The following is a 13,860-nucleotide window of genomic DNA, read 5'->3' on the forward strand; positions in this document are numbered from 1 at the left end:
AAAACATGTTCACATATATTTATAATTTTGATATTTTAAACTTTTTTACTTATTTATATAATATAATCCATAATTTGTTTAGCTCATCAAATATTTCAAATCATATTATTATGTATACACTTAATTTCTCTTTATATAAATAAAATATAATAAAAATATAACTTGTAATATTTACATTTCATATTTTAAGACGTGTCAATTTTAATAATTTTAAAAGGTATTTTTATTTATACAATATAAAATCAATATATTTAATGAAAAATAATTATTATATGTTTACTTTTTATTTTCAAATATTTATAATAAAATCATTGTAAAAAAATAAAAAGAATAAATCATACATATGAAATATAAGATTTTTATAAATATCAATAAAAATCACAAAAAAAAAAAAAAAATAAATAAATAAAATAAATAAATATATATATATATATATATATATATAAAGCAAAAAATTGAAAAAGAGAATTTTATTTAGTATTATTCTTAAAGCTTATAATTATAATATATACATTTCTTTGCATACATAAAGTTCTAAAATATATATATAATATAATGTAACATTTTGATTTTTTTTTTTTTTTTTTTTTTTTTAATTTATATATAAAAATCATTTTCCATATATATTTTACTCATGTGTCTTTTTCTTTAATATGATATTACATTTATTTATACATCATTAAAAAATTTTTTTTTTTTAAAAAAAATGTTATATTTAATAAACATATATTATTTTTATCCAAACATATCATAAATATTCTGAAGAGGAAGATGTTTTTCTTTCCTTCAAGTATTTAATAATTTTCATTTCTTTGGGACTCATAATATCTAAATAAACCGAATAATTATTAATTATATCATTTATATTATAAGGTATTAAACCTGAGCCTGTAACAAAAGTATTGACCTGTTTAAGTAAATCATAGTCAATAAACCAATGAGGTAAATATATGATAAGTTTCATATTATCAATTAATTTTACATATGCTGTTAATATATGTGTAAATGATTCATTTATTGGAATTAATTTAACATTATTCCTTTTTAAATCTTCCATTTTTATTATTGAATTTACATTTTCAAAATTATTATTTATATCTAATTTATCGATATGATAAATTATCTCTTCATTCTTTTCATTAATATTACTGGATATATTATCTTTTTTTACATTGTTTGAATTATCATTACATAAACATATTATATTATTAAAGAAATATTTAAACGCTATAAAATCTTCATTATCAGAAAATTCAGAAGAATCATTTTTGAATTGGAAATTACTTAGTTTTATATTCTTTAAATCGAATAACACACATGAATATATGCAATTCTTTTTATTTACCTTATCATCTTCATAATATGTATTATTTATCCTTTCACCATTATTATATGGATTATCCATATTATTATTATGATGGTTCGTCTTATTATTTTCATCTTTCCTATTATTATTATGATAATCATCCATGTTATTACTCGTAACGATCTTCTCATTGTTGTTATTTTCTGCAGAGTTATCTTTCTTATTTAAATTTTTTTTTATATCATCCTCATTACTCAAATATGGTACATCAATATGTAATGTTCTATCACCCATATCATTTATTATATTTAATGGAATACTCTTCAAGGTACTTTCTAGAGGCATTAAATCATGTATTACATCATTAGTCAGTGGTGGTAGTAAACTCTTTTCTTCTCCTTCACATTTTAACTTTTGGTCATCCTCAAGAATTTGTTTATCCCCATCCATATTTTTTATCTCTTGTTCAATATTTTCATCTAAAGAAGAAAAATTAAAACTTCTAACATAACTTTCGTGTTTAAAAAAAAAGTCATTCAATCCGTCATAAAAAGAATAACTATGTATATAAAAGATTATTTCTTTAAATTTATAAAAGAAGTAGGAAAAAAATCTATAAGCTCTTAGATTTTTTGGTAAAATAGAAGCACTTTTATCTTTATATTTTTTTTTGTCCATATCATTATAAGATAAAAATTTCTTATAACTAACATAATTTATAACCCTAACACAATTCCTATCAAAAAAATGAGACATCTTACTAATATAATAATCATATTTTTCAATATTTTTATAATTTGATTCATTAAATTGATATATATCATTTCGATTCTTATCATTATAATAATAATTATTATTATTATTAATATTATTATTATTATTGTTATATTCAATATGTCCTATTTTGTTATTATAGCACACATTTTCATTTAATGTACCTCTACTGTTACCTTCATATCTATCAACATTTGAAGAAAACATAACATTATCATCAAACTTTAAGTGTTTCGCTTTATGCATATAATCCATTAATGAACATGGATTACTTCTTCTATTATTACCATTATTATTATTAAAACTTGGGCATGAACCAATAGGAGCTCTATTATATGTATGATTAATAATATTAGACTTAGTATGATTATTTAAAAACATATTTTTTGAATAATTACATATATTATTATCATAATACAAATTACTATTATTATTACTACTACTATTATAACTCTTCTTATAATAATCTCCAGAACTTTTATAACTACCATAATATGTATTAATCATATTATTATTATTATTGTTACTATTCATATCATTCATTGTATTTCCATAATTTTCATAATTATCATAATTATCATAATTTCCATAAGATTTATATCCACGCATATTATAATTATAACCATCCTTTTGATGCACACCTGATAAATTATATGAATTATATGTAGATGATGAAGCATATGAAGAAACGTTAGAAAGCCTTCTTTTTCTTTCTTTTTCTTTTCCTTTTTCTTCCTCATTTTGAAAAGACATAGAAAAATTATAAAATATAAAATGACTTTCATCTAATTTACTATATTCACTTATAATATTAAATATGGAAAATTTTTTAGAAATAACATTTACCTTCTTATTATTCAAATTTAAAATACTATAAAATGTATTCTCTTTATCTTCGTCTCTTATTAAAAGTAAATCATTAAACATATACGAATGAAAACTTTGTTTACTCATATTTCTTTTCAATGTCTTAGGAATTTTTAATGAATCAATTTGTATAACAAAATTACATTTACTTAAATAAATATTTAAATTTAATAAAAATAATCCAATATTTTTTATCCAACCAAATGTATTAATAACTATAGGAAAACAAAATTTCCCACTCTTTTTCTTCTTATTCTTTTTTTCTTCTTTCTTTTTTAAATATACAAAATATAAATAATAATATAAATATTCTAAGCATTTAATAAAATAATTCACATTTTCATTTATAGAACAGCTTCCAAAAAATATTTTTTTTATACATTTATATTTACTTTTATCAACATAAAAAAAATTATAATTATTTATAGGACACTTAATTTTATATATAGATAAAAAACCACTTAATCCTATAATTGGTTGACCTACATCAATATCAATTAATATAACACCTTTATAATAATTTAATAAATTATTGATAAAATTTATAACGAAAAAACTTTTTCCTTTCCCTTTATCACCTATAATTGATATACTAAATGTATTCCATAAACTAAATATTGAATCATCTTTCTTAACATTATCATTTTCTTTTGTTTCAACAAAATTATGATTCTCATCTATTTCATATTTGCATTCTTCAACAGATGATATTTCAAAAATATTTTCTTTACCTTTATTTATTTTAAAATTATTCCACCATTTATCCTTATCTAATTTAGAGCTTTCATTTTGAACACCCAAAATTTCCACTTTATCTTCATTCATATATTTTTTTGTATCATTACTTAAATTAGTTCGAGTTTCACAATTTCCAGGATCACACATTCTAACAACACCATCTTTATCAATATGATAATTAACATCTTTTGAAATTGATTCATTTATAGGCTTCTCACTTTTTTTGTCCACATTATTCAATAAATAATAATTATTCAAGTTTTTATCAACATCTTCTACTTTTTTAATAATATCTGGTATCTTATATGTTTTTTTATTGGATATATATAATAGAAACTCTTTTAAGATATAAGAAAATTGATAGGTATCAATATATAGTGTATTATTTTGTTTGAAATTTGATAAATTTAATTTTGTAGGACCGCTATTATTATTATATAAATAATATAAAAAGTCTTTCTTCTTTTCAAAAGCAATTATAATAGGATATTTTTCAAAATATAAACTTAATTTCATAGTATTTATCATATAACAACTAGAATAACTAGCTACATCTTCTTTATCACAATGTATAATATATTCATAAAAATCCTTTCTTTTGAAATTATCCTCAGGTAATAAATTTAATCCAAATAAATAATTCTTTAAAACAGTTTGAGCACATTCATATATACAATCGTTATCTTTTAGTCGAACATCAAAATTTATATTTTTTAAATTATCTTTATTTGATGTAATATTAAAAGTATTCATATTATCATTATTGTTTAAAATAACAACATTGTTATGATTACTATGGATAATGCTATTACTTAATATATTATTATTATTATCAACATTTTTAATATTATCACCATTTTTATTATTATCATTATTTTTATTAGTATCATTACTATTCTTTCTTATAAGTCCAAAAATACTCAAAGCACCACTTGATTTTTTTTTGCCCTCATCAACATTTATCAAACCCACATCATCATATATAAATTTTTTATCCTTATACTTTATATTATTAACATTTAAAGCTATCAATTTAAATAAGGGATAAAAATGTGGTATTAATACGTTTCTATATTCATAAGAAGGTTTTATTATTTCTCCATTAAATTTAATTAACCCTTTTATAACTCGAAAACGAAAACTACCTCTTAATAAAATATATTCATCATAATTTAAACCTAACAAATATATTTTCTTTTTCAAACATAAATTATCTATATTCTTCGTGTGTATATATATATCATCATTATCATCATCACCATCGTCATCCTTATCAATATTAATATTTTCTCTTTTCTCTGGTATTTTCTTAATAGTGTCATATGACTTAATTAAATTATATTCAAAATTATGTAGATAATTGTTATCATAACAAGAATCGTACATTCTGTATAATATGAAAATAAAAATTAAAACGCAAAAATATGAAAAAAGGGAAATATTATAATGTACATATGGTAAATAATTATTATATTAATTAAATTGAAATGTCATTATATTTTGAATAATGTAAACTGTATATTTCATATTCAAAGAAATATTCTCAAATATTGTTCATATCTAAAATATATATATATATATATATTATAGCATATTATTGTATGTTTATAAATATGTACCAGTAAAAAATTAAAATATTATTTATATTATACAAATATTAATAAATTCATAAAAAAACTAAATATATATCAGATATTTATACATATATATATAGATAGATAATATTTATCATATATATATAATATAAACTCTTCATAATTAAAAAATGTAACATTTTTTTCTCCACAATTCATAATATTTATAGAAATATGTGTATTTTTTATCGTATTCTTTTTATATATATATTTTCATAACGTTAGCATTATATCTACAAGCATATTTACAACAAATATTTTACAATAATATTTATAAGGAATATTTCATATTTCTTTGATGGAATAAATAAATAGATAAATAAAAATATATATATATATATTTAACATATAAAAATTTTTCTTTATATAAATTATAACAACATGAATAAACAATTTTTATGAATTATATTTTTATAATTCCATAATGTACAATTGAAATAAATAATGAAAATATATATATATATAAATATATACATATAAATAAATAAGATAATAGTTAAAAGAACGTTTGATCTTATATATTTTAATTTTTTCAAAAATATGATATTTTTGAAATATTATTCACATATATATAATATAATATAACATAAGATATTATAATACATCAAAAAGATATATACTAAAATTAACTATAAAATATATTTTATAAATTTTTAATATTATATAAAATACAAAAATAATATAAATAAGATTATAAATATGTTTATATATATATGATATATTTCTTTTATATTCTACATATTATATATATATATATATATATATAGATACCATTTTCATATGTTTAAATATATATTTGTACTTATATTTCACATTAATATTAAAAGTATGTCATAAATTTTTTTTTTTCTGAGTTTCCTATTATTATTTTAGAAAAGTATACAAATTGACGTTTTTGAAATTCTAAAAATTCGGAAAATATAAACATTATATCTTTATTTTCTACATTTTTATGTAATCATTTTTAAAAAGAATAAAAAAACAAAAAAAGAAAGAAAGAAAAAAAAAAAAAAAACGGTTCAAAACATATGTAAAAAAAAATTATTTTAAGTTTATCATTTGAATAGATTTTATAATACGTATCATCACCAAAAGAAAAAAATTATAATAAATAAATAATGCAAAATATAAAGATATAAAACAAATTATTATAAATATTATGTATAATATAATATATATATATATAATAATATTTTTTCTGTAAATATATAAATGCGATAATATATTCCTTTTTTTTTTTTTTTTTTTTTTTTTTTTTTTTTTTTTCTTTATTTTTTATTTTATTTTATTTTATTTTTTTTTTTGATGCACACACCTGAACGAGTTAATAATATATATTACATATATAAAATATATTACATTGTATATATATATATATATATATATATATATCTTTTATTATTATTTTTTTTTTTCTAATTTTTTAAATATAATTATTAAATACCACACAAACCTGTAGACTTGAATTTTTATTTTTCTTTCATTTTTTTTTTTTTTTTTCTGTTAATATACATGTATATATATTAATATTACATTTTATATTCTTTCAGAAATAATAATAAAAAAAAAAATAATAATAAATAGTAACATGAAAAAAAAATAAATTCATTATAAAATTCATGTACAGCATTTTTATATTATCTTCTTTTTTACACATATATATAATATATAAATTGTTTTAATTTTATGTATGTTTGGTAAAATATATTTTTCTTATTTTTTTTTTTTTTTCATCATTTTTTCAATTTTCTCCAACCATTTTCTCACATATATGAAAATTGTATATATTATACATACATACATATATATATATATAAATATATTTTTTTTTTTTTTTTTACTGTGATTTAAAAATGGGAACAATTTAATGTTTATTAAAGTTGAAACTTGAAATATTATTATGTTCAAATATCTTATTTATTATTTATTTTTATTTTTTAAATTGAAAAATATAACAACCCAATAAATAACCACCAAGGATAATATATGAATAAAGAAATATATTATGTATATATATATAATATATCAAAGTTGCCTTTTTTTTTTTTTTTTTTTTTTTTTATGTTAATTTTTTATGGAATATAACTTATGTTAATTTGTTTCGTATAAATTATATCTAGGAAAATAATGTAATAATATTTTATATATGTAAAATGTATATACATATATATAATTATAATGAATAGAAAAGTACTCACACATATATGTAAATATTTATTTATTCTTTCATATATCATTGTATACTCTTTTTTTACCCTTGTCCATTATATTCCTTAATTTTATTTGATTTTTTCAGGTGGGGAAAAATTGTTAGTAGTGTCTCCAATGCTCTAGATTTCAATCAAGCAACCCTTAGTGGCTGTATAGATATTATTTGTATCGAATCAGAAATAGAAAATAAATTAAAAAATGACAAGATAGAAGTTATATACAAATCTACTCCTTTTCATGTACGTTTCGGGAAAACGAAATTATTACGATCGAAAGAAAAAATTGTAAGCATTTTAGTAAATGGGAAAAGCACTAATTTACATATGAAATTAGGAAGTGCAGGAGAAGCATATTTTGTTGAAAAAACATATGAAGATGTTGAAGAAGATCTAGAAACTTCCCCTTTGTCCTCCCCACGTAATGAATATTATTATTTTTATGATGACCATCATATTGATAGCTGTAGTATTGATGATTCACTTAATAATTTCAAAAGTGATGAAGATGACTCAGATAAAGTTTTTCTTCTAAATACTGCTCAAGAAAGAAAAAAATCAACAGATAAACATGCAAAAACAGAAAGAAATAAAAGTAAGAAACATAAAGATTCCAAAGAAGAACATAAAAAAAATAATTCATTCATAAAAAAAGAAAGACTAACCGAAGAAAATGCTCATGATAAAAAAAATCATGGAATTGATCAACATAGTGATGATGATGATGAAGATGAAGACGACGATGATATTATTGATCGTAATATCAAACAATTTAATCTTACTGATAAAAGAAGAGAAGAATTTGACGATCAAAATATAAATTCTGAATGGTCTTGGTCATGGGGAAGATTACCACATTTAAAAACACATGATGCCGTTTCAGACAATAATAATTCTATCAATTCTTCTGTTAATAAAAAAAAACATAAAAATAAAATTAAAACAAAAACATATTATAAAAAAAGCGAATCAGTTAATGAACATGCTACCAATAAAGATGATCCAATATATATTCCCAAAAGAAATCTTAGTGAATCACATGTTAGAAAAACAGGAAAAAAAAAAAAATTAATCAAAGACAGAAGTTATGATGCACACAATAATGGGAAAAAAAAAAGCGTACATAATAATACCAACATGTCACACAAAGAAAAAAAAAAAGAAAATACACATCATTCTTCAAAAGAAACTAATGCAAATAAAACACATCCAAATAATCATGATCAAATTAAAGAAACTTTAAAAAAGGATAGAAAATTTAGTGACCCTACAGGTCTTAGTCAAGTTAAACCATGTAATGAACAAAAAAGAAAAACTATTGCATATATAAGTAATCAAAAAATAAAAAATGAAGGTAACAATAATCTATCAATAAAAGATCAAGATGGACAAGCAATCAAAGAATCTAATACAAATATGAACATAAAAATTAATAAACTAAAAGAAAAAGAAACTCAAATAGAAAAGAAAGAAGCGAATGGAGATAGAAAAGGAAGTATATTAGAAAATATGTTAAAAAATAGTAATCATATTAGAAAACATTCTAAAAATATTAATAAATATGCTGATAATAGAAGACTATCCGATAATAAGCTCATAGATGTAGAAAGTAAAGTTAAAGAAGTTGAAAATGAAATAGACAAAGAGAAAGAAAAGGAAAAAGAAAAAGCAAAGGAAAAGGTTAAAGAAATTATGATAGAAAAAGTACGAGAAAAAGAAAAAGAAAGAGAGAAATTAAAAGAACTGGAAAAAGAAAAAGAAAAGTTATATAAGAAAGAAAGTATTAAATCTAATGAAAAGGATTATACCAAAGATAATACAAAAGAGGATACAAAGGATAATAGGAAAGATAATACAAAGGATCATACAAATGATCAAACAAAAGATATCACAAAAGATATCACAAAAGATATTACAAAAGATATTACAAATGATATTACAAAAGATAATATAAATGAACATAACAAAAAACAATTAAAAAAAGGAATAGATAAAAAACATAGCTCATCATTAGACAATTATACACATAAAGAAATAGATTCAAATGACGATAATAATAATAATAATAACCTAAATCAATCGAAAGGAGATCAAGACGCTATTTTTGATGATGATATTCAAAATAGAATAGAATGTAGCCTGTGTGGTCATCTTTTATTAAATCAAAATATTGATAACGAACAAAATGATTATAATATAGAAATACATAACAAGAATATTTTTGAAGCTAATATTGTTACTTATGATCAAATAGATAAAAATTCTAATTTATGGTATCATCCATCACTTGTATTTAGATTTGATAAAAAAGATCCTTATTATCCCTCCAGAGTTGCTTTACCTTTATTAGCATCTTGGGTTGTATTCAATCAACCCTTATCTATTTTGGCTGTGGAAAAATTACTAAATTCATCCTTAACCCTTTCTGAGGTAAAGGATAAAAGCTGGAGAAATTGGTTTGGTGTCTCAAGTGCAGAATATGATAATACAACAAATAATAAAAGTACAAATAAAGATACAAAAACAAATAATCAAATAGAAGATAAAAAAAAAAAAAAAGAACAAGGTGATAAAAATAATGTTTTAGAAAGAAAAGATTCCAAGGATTCTAAAAGTAAAAGGGATACATTACATTCATTACATAATCAAAGTGAATTAAGTAAAAGAAGTAGTGTTAGACGTAGTCAAGATAGAATTAGAGTAAGATATCGTAAATCATTAAGACCAACATCTGAACAATTACAGTCATTAAATTTAAAAGAAGGTGCTAATACAATTACATTTCTAGTTACATCCTCTTTACAAGGTACCAAAAGTATAACAGGAAATATTTACTTATGGAAAAAAAATGCAAAAATTGTTATATCAGATGTAGATGGTACTATAACTAGATCAACAGTATTAGGACATATTATGCCTATTGTAGGTAAAGATTGGTCACATGTAGGTGTTTCTCAACTATTCAACAAAATTAATAAAAATGGATATCATATTTTATATCTAACAGCTAGAGCTATAGGACAAGCAGATTCAACTAGAGAATATTTATTCAGACTAAAAAAAAATGATAATAATAAATTACCAGATGGCCCTTTAATATTAAGCCCAGACAGACTTTTTCCTTCATTCAAAAGAGAAGTTATTGATAAAAAACCTTACATTTTTAAAATAGCAGCATTAAGGGATATAAGAAATCTATTCCCCCTCAATCACAATCCATTCTATGCAGCTTTTGGAAATACCGAAAGTGTAAGAAAAAAATATAAAATTAGTCATCATATATATATATATATATATATATATTGTGTATATATTTTATTATATATATATATATATATATATATATATATTTATTTATTTATATAGGATCATAGAGCTTATATATCAGTTGGAGTACCAGAGGCAAAAGTTTTCATTATTGATAATAGAGGAATTGTCCACCACGTTAATTCGACATATGCTAAAACGTAAGATAAAATAAAAAATAAATAATATTAAAACCTAAATAAATAATACCTTATGTGCTTAATTATTCTATATATATATATATAGATATAGATATATATAGATATTTCCATTTCATTAATATATATGTATGAGTTCCTTTATTTCTATATCATTTTTAAATATTTATTTCTTGTTTTTTAGTTATGAAACTATGAGTGAAATAACAGAACATATGTTTCCTTGTATTAAAAATGATAAAAAGAGAGAGGATGATGATCAAGTAAAAAAAAAAAAAAATAAAAAATAAAATATATATATATATATATATACATATTTTTATTATTTAATAATTTTTTCCCCCCTAATTAATTATATAAAACATGATATATACATGTATAAATGATTCTTACCTGTTCCTATAATATAAATATTTTATTTCCAAATATACTAAAATGTAGTGACACACATGTAAATTGCTGTTGTCATTTTGATCTTTTTATATGATAATATATATTAAAATATAAATTTGTGTTTAATCATTGTTTCACTTTATCCAACTGAATTAAAATTTAACTTTCAAAACAGCCAAAAAAAAATTTTTTTTTTTTTTTTTCAAAACCAAAAATATGTATATATATATTTATATCATTTATGTTTATTTATAATACTTAATTTTCTTATATTATGTTCATATGTTGACAGTTTCATAAAATTAAAAAGAAAAAAGTTCAATAATATTAATATATAAATTTATTATATATTCTTCAAAATTATTTAAGTATATGCTTTATATAAATATATATTCCTGTGTGTATGTTCTTTATTATAAATATATATAAGTATTACAAATGTATGTAGAAATATATAGACAATAAATATTTAATTTTTTTTTTTTTTTTTTTTTCCTTTTCAGTATAATTCATTTCAATATTGGAAAATCAATAGCTTATCCTTTTATGAAAAGTACATGAATGTTAGCGACAGTAGCTAACTTAAATAATTCACTTATTTTATTATTATATTGTTTTAACTGAGTTTTAATTTAAAATATTTTTTTCTTTTTTCTTTTTTTTTTTTTTTTTTTTTGTTGTTTTCAAAAAAGTATGCATTTTTAATTTTTAAATATATATATATATTTATTTATATTTATGTGTACATTTTGATATATTATAACAAAAAGTAGTATTTTAAATTTATGATATAAAAAATAATTGTTTTTAATATATAAATATGTTTTTGTTCATTCTTATTTCATATTGTTAACTTCTTTTTAAAAAAAAATTAATAGAAATACAACTAATATCTTTTTAAAAGTATAATATTAGTATTTGTTATAAATGCATTTTGGAAGATCTACATAAAAAAAAATTAACATATATATGTATATATATATATATATATATATATATATATATATATTTCTTTTTTTTTTTTTTTTTTTTTTTTTTAATATTTCAATTTGTTTTTATTAGATAAATATTGTTGTAATAACTAAAAAAATAATAAAGTACACAAACGAATATATAAGATTAAAAAAAAAATAATAATAAAAAATATATATATATATATATAGATATATATAGACACGTATATATCCTTGTATATACATCATATATACATCATTTTATATATGCACAATGGCTCATTTAAAAATAAATAAACAAATATGTACGTATACATATATATATACACATTATTATCAATCAATTATAAGTTCATCTAATCTCCAATCTTCATAACTTCCATTAGGCAAATATCTTCTTAAAATAAATGGAATGGATTTATTATATAATTCTTTTTCAGCTATAACTAAAGGATCATTATTTAAATAATTATCATATTCATTTTTACTATTTATCATATCATTTGATGTTTCTATAGGTATGGTTAAGGGTGCATTCAAACTTATTTGTAAAGCTCTAGTACCTATAATTCTAGCCTTCTCATATTTAGTTAAATATGGACTAGTTATTCTAATATTATCTTCATTAGCCTCGGAATTCTCATAATCTGATTTATTGTCTTTCTTTATTTGATGGTCTGTTATTATATCAATATCATTTTCATAATTTTCACCGTCATCACTATCAATACCTTGACCAAATTCATCTCCCATAAAATCATCATCCTCATTTAAATAATTATCATTAAAGCCATCCACTAAAAAAAAAGAAAAAAATAAATGAATGATATGAAATAATTATCCTACAAGGATGTATATATATATATATATATTAAGCAATAAAATAAAAAACATAAACATATATTCATAATTCATTTATACATAAACATACATATATATAATATCACGTCATTATGTTTTTATATATTTATATTTGTTTTCTTTCTATTTTTTTTTTTTTTTTTTCTATTATAATTATATTATTACTTTTGTTTCTATATAAGATGACAATATATATAAATATACAAAATATTATAAATAAATAATAATATTATTATAATATATGGAAAAAATATTTAACTCATAAAAAAAATTTTTAAACATAAAACAACGTATGAAATTCATATATATTTTATTTTTCCTTCTTTTTATATCATATATATAATTATTTATATATATGTTTTTATTTATTTATATAATATTCATTTTATTATTTCCTTTTTCAAAAACTCAATAAAATAATATAAAAAATTAGGAGGTTAAATCAGTATAAAATTAATTAAAGTAAAACAACTTATATAAAGGATTAATATTTTTATATATTTATATATTTATTTATTTATATACTATATTTTTTTTTTTTCCCTTATGAAATAAATATAATAAAATTATACTTGGTATTTATTTATTATATATATTGATATCATTTTTTTATACCTATACAATACATAATATATACAAATTATATAATATATAATATAATTT

The 13,860-nt window shown here is 19.0% G+C and overlaps 3 protein-coding genes across 3 annotated transcripts; 1 reads left to right on the forward strand and 2 right to left on the reverse strand.

Moving 5' to 3' along the window:
- Nucleotides 1-748: 748 nt before the first annotated feature.
- PADL01_0301900 (conserved Plasmodium protein, unknown function) lies at nt 749-5,071 on the reverse strand (the record flags this gene model as incomplete). Its single annotated transcript, XM_028683048.1, has 1 exon — nt 749-5,071. One exon carries the CDS (start codon nt 5,069-5,071, stop codon nt 749-751), a length of 4,323 nt encoding a protein of 1,440 aa, XP_028536439.1.
- A 2,375-nt stretch (nt 5,072-7,446) lies between these two features.
- Nucleotides 7,447-11,964, forward strand: PADL01_0302000 (HAD superfamily protein, putative; the record flags this gene model as incomplete). Its single annotated transcript, XM_028683059.1, has 5 exons — nt 7,447-7,448; nt 7,616-10,775; nt 10,893-10,993; nt 11,175-11,253; nt 11,887-11,964. Coding segments are annotated over 5 exons (3,420 nt in total).
- Nucleotides 11,965-12,672: 708 nt separating this feature from the next.
- On the reverse strand, nt 12,673-13,363 carry PADL01_0302100 (DNA-directed RNA polymerase subunit I, putative; the record flags this gene model as incomplete). Its single annotated transcript, XM_028683070.1, has 2 exons — nt 12,673-13,133; nt 13,363. Coding segments are annotated over 2 exons (462 nt in total).
- Nucleotides 13,364-13,860: the final 497 nt, after the last annotated feature.

This window comes from Plasmodium sp. gorilla clade G2, assembly GCF_900097015.1.
Source record: "Plasmodium sp. gorilla clade G2 genome assembly, chromosome: 3".
NCBI lineage: Eukaryota > Apicomplexa > Aconoidasida > Haemosporida > Plasmodiidae > Plasmodium > Plasmodium adleri (nom. inval.).